The sequence below is a fragment of the Corvus brachyrhynchos genome, unplaced genomic scaffold (genome assembly GCF_000691975.1).
Source record: "Corvus brachyrhynchos isolate BGI_N302 unplaced genomic scaffold, ASM69197v1 scaffold407, whole genome shotgun sequence".
Lineage (NCBI taxonomy): Eukaryota > Metazoa > Chordata > Aves > Passeriformes > Corvidae > Corvus > Corvus brachyrhynchos.
The window spans coordinates 680384-684435 of record NW_008239056.1 but is presented as its reverse complement, the minus strand read 5'-3'; the positions used below and the strand labels follow the sequence as shown (position 1 = coordinate 684435).

At 41.0% G+C, this 4052-nt stretch overlaps 1 protein-coding gene across 1 annotated transcript in view; it reads right to left on the bottom strand.

Annotated features, from left to right (window-relative positions):
• Positions 1-4049, bottom strand: part of DGKE (diacylglycerol kinase epsilon) — a gene marked incomplete at its 5' end in the record, with an annotated part of 16323 nt that extends 12274 nt beyond the window's left edge. The window contains 3 exons of the mRNA XM_008637580.2: positions 1-77; positions 563-722; positions 3853-4049. The exon at positions 1-77 is cut by the window's left edge and continues 34 nt beyond it. Coding sequence (XP_008635802.1) covers positions 1-77; positions 563-722; positions 3853-4049 — 434 coding nt within the window. The remainder of the gene's footprint in view (positions 78-562; positions 723-3852) is intronic.
• Positions 4050-4052: the final 3 nt, after the last annotated feature.

Sequence of the window (4052 nt, the reverse complement as noted above, 5' to 3'; positions counted from 1 at the left end):
TCACCCATGTTGTTTCCACTGCGAGTATTAGCCAGCACAATTACTGGCATCCAGTGTTTCCTGCAGTAAGGGACCACCTGCAAAAGGTAAAAAACAGTCAGTCACACAAACACTGCACATCTGAAAATGTTTACAGCCTTGCTCCAGACCCCATCCCCTGCAAGTGCTGAAATTAGGAAGTTTCCAGTTAGTCTGAAGTAGCCAAAACACAAACAAATACTTCTGACACACCAAGGCTGAAGATTCTGCAGTGCCTTGGACAACAAGTACTACAATGTTATGAACACAGTAGTAGAAAAATCACAAAACATTCAAGCAAGGTAGACAGATCTCATTATTTTGGAATAAAAAATCCATGTCTGCTTATGCTTCAACAACCATGTTAGTAAAATGACAAACACCTCTGAATTAACACGGCAAGTACATAACAGATCTTAAACTGTCATTTACCTGACAGTTGCTAATGTGACAATGTATTGAATTCAAATTTCAAGGTCTGTCTGTGGGTTTATTTGGTTGTCTTTTTGGGATATTCTAAACCCAAGAAGCAGCAGGCCATTACCTTTTCATAACTGGTTCTTTTCTCTTTACGCATCTGGTTGATTATAGACAAATAGTAGGGTGGAATAATTAAGTCTTTGAATTCTCCAAATGTACAATCCTCAGTCCTCAAACAATCCACCATGCATTCATCATGCACAGTGTATTGACACCACACACACCTGGAAAAAAGACGAAAAAACATGAAAACAATCTTCAAACAGGCACACTGACTTTGCTCATTTATTTTAGACTTTTGTCAAAATACTTATGTTTACATCTGTGGATGCTGGAAAGTTTAAAGCAGAGAAATTCTCCAGCTTTCTGCCAGCATCCTGTGAAAGTATTGCCTTTCTCACGCAGGCTAGCTGAAAGCAGTTTGAGGGTTTTGTAAACCAAGACTTAATCTCACAGGTGCAAGCTTGTTATGCAGTGTTGTTATGGTACACTGGAGAAAATATTTTGAAATGGGTGTTGTAGGGTCTTAACCAATCATTCTGAGAGGTGGATGGTCAAAGGACCAATGGCCTCATGCCATTCAAGCGAACCAAGTTATACAAACGAGTTTGTTCACATAGACTGCACCATCATGTGTCAGCCTCCAGACTTGATCTCCTGGTAGATTTTGCTGACATACTGATGAACAACTTTTCTATGAGTACTAAAATGGTTGCAAAAAGTACCCCAAAACCAAACGAAATACAGCAGCACCCTTATGTGCCCACCAGTCAAGGTCATCGTTTGTGGGGAGTGCTCATAACTCAGTTATGATGGCCACTGAACGTCTTGCAGTCCTGCAACTGTCCTACTGCCCATGCCACAAAAAATAGCTCCTCTCAGCACATGCCCTGGCTTGGTGCTGCTGCAGGGTCACTCTTGCATCTTTTTTTTTACTGAAGAGTATCTGCTCATTCAGTGTCTGCCTTTCCCCACCACAGTAGTTCCTTGCAACCTGTTTGTAGTTAAAAACCCAGAGAGCTGACCTGTGCACTGGCTTTGACAGAGAGTATCTGTGCAGCGCCCTCGCTTGCCATCATTCTTCTGACTCTTCAGAACTAGTCTGTTCCTCCAGACTGTGCTTCTGTCCCATCAAAGCTCATCCTGAATAATGCAGCTCCGTGTTTAAACAGATGTGAATGCCAAAGCACTGATCAAAGACATCTTAAAAACACTAGAGTTTTCAAATATCATTTAAGTGTAATAAAAACTAGTCTTAACGTAACAGTAGTTGAAAGTTAAACTCCAGGTATAGTTAAAACATGTATTTGTATTCATCTGCAAGTTTTGGTATGTGCAAGGCAATGCACAAATTTACAGAAAGTAGGAAGGATCTAGCAGTGATGGTGAGCCTGACAAGTATTACAAAGATTATATTGTTCCTTCCACAGAGCCTTCATGTGTCCATCTGAATTTCTGAAGTTCCCTGAAACTGCCCTTGCCTTTGGCAGTTCTATGTGGATGCTGAAAAGCTAGAAGCAGAGAAATTCTCCAGCTTTCTGCCAGCATCCTGTAAAAGGTTTGCTTTCTCATGCAGGCTAGCTGAAAACAGTTTGAGGGTTTTGTAAACCAAGACTTTATCTCACAGGTGCAAGGTTGTTATGCAGTATTGTTATGGTACACTGGAGAAAATATTTTGAAATGGGTGTTGTAGGGTCTTAACCAATCATTCTGAGAGGTGGATGGTCAAAGGACCAATGGCCTCATGCCATTCAAGCGAACCAAGTTATACAAACGAGTTTGTAATTTATTAAATAATTCCATTTCTTCCTGGACTTGAACTTATGTTGTTATTCTCGCCGTCCCCCGTACAACAGTGACATACATGCACCATTATAAGTAATATTTTAAACACATTACAGGGAAAACCATGCATTCCCTGGATACCATAGAAAATTACATAAATTGGTCATATGCTTGCAGGTCTAGGAAAGCATTTGAATTCTGCTGGGAAAAAAATCCAACAGTTTTGAATTAATTCGGTTCTTTTTAATGAAAAAAAAATAGGTGCTATAAATATGCTCCTGTTTGCAATATTAACAGTTTCACGGAAAGCCTATAAAAGAACCTGAACTCCTGCCCATCCTTAAAGAGCACAGATAAAACACTGGAACTCAATTCAATAAAGTGTTACTAGTAATGAATTAATACAGTCCTTAATATTGATAATACCCCTTTAAACCTGAAACCTAAAAGTTACACAGAACTGTACAAGGCTGATTTGATTTAGTTATGCAAAACTGCTTTGATTTATGACCTATTCTAAAAGCTGTCCTGGAAAACAGCCTAGAACAAGAGGAAATACTGCAATATCCACTTCCAGCCTCTGCAGAATGTTAATCCTCATTTGCTCCATCCAAAGCCTTGATTTAAGCAGCTGGGAAAGCTATTTTTGTAGTCCTCCTGACTAATCCAACACACAACTAGAGTAGCAATGACACTTGCCCTATACCGTGACTCTCCTTTCCTCTTCTTCTTTCCTTTCCCCTTTGCCTTCAAATTCCTGCCCTTCCCTCCTCTCCTACACACTCTCAAGGTTTTGTTTCTGTTAATGTGCTCTTTTACTCTGTAATTCTGCTTACTTACCAAGCAGTTTGACAGTATCACATAGAAGCAAAGCAAAAGCTGGCAGAATATAGGCTGAAAAGACATCCTTTGAGTAAGCTGAAGTAACACACAGGGGCACCTATTACTGCATTTTGGCACCGCAACTTTGCAAGTAGCTTTACTATTGACAGTGCAAGTCTATTTAATAGTTCCTCGTATTTTCAGAACACTCTTATCACAAACTTTAACAATATACCGCAGTAGCTTATAAAACTTCTCTTTAGCTTTTTTGAGCATTCTTAAAAATTAACTTGAAACCTCTACAGCACATTGTTTGTTCTATTTACACTGAGTAGATGCCAATTTTGAGATGCACACTTTGGTTCTCTGAACTGTGAGCTGTGCCAGTCAAATTGCTCAGGCTATCCACTGTACAACTGACAAATGTATCAGAAGCTTCTTAATGTCATCCCCTAAAATACAAACTCCCTTGGACACTGAGAATCTATTGCATGTAATTATATAGCAGCCTGCACATCATGCTGGAGTAATGCAATTAAGAGAACGAGTGGACGTGAGATGCAATCACTCCTAATCTATGACTCACAAGCATCCATTTTAGGTTCTTTGAAGTTATGTTTTTTTAACAGTATTATCTGACTACTGCAGTATCTCCTTTGGGGCGTGGTCTCCCAACAACCCTGTGGAAAACACAACACTGAGACAGCTCTGTACGTTCTCCTATGCAGTCAGACGCCCCTGCAGTACCTGTAGTCGCAGAGCTTGGGCTGTGTGCCACACTGTTGTTTGCAGACCATGCAGCAGCTGCAGAGAGGGACATTGCCCCTGATCCAGTGGTGTGGCATGGAGCTGGGGCCTCCCCCGGTGCCCCTCATCATGATCTCCTTGCAGAGGAAGCGCTGGTCCGCCTTCTTGAGGCAGCGCTCGCTGACGCGCAGCCCGCAGCA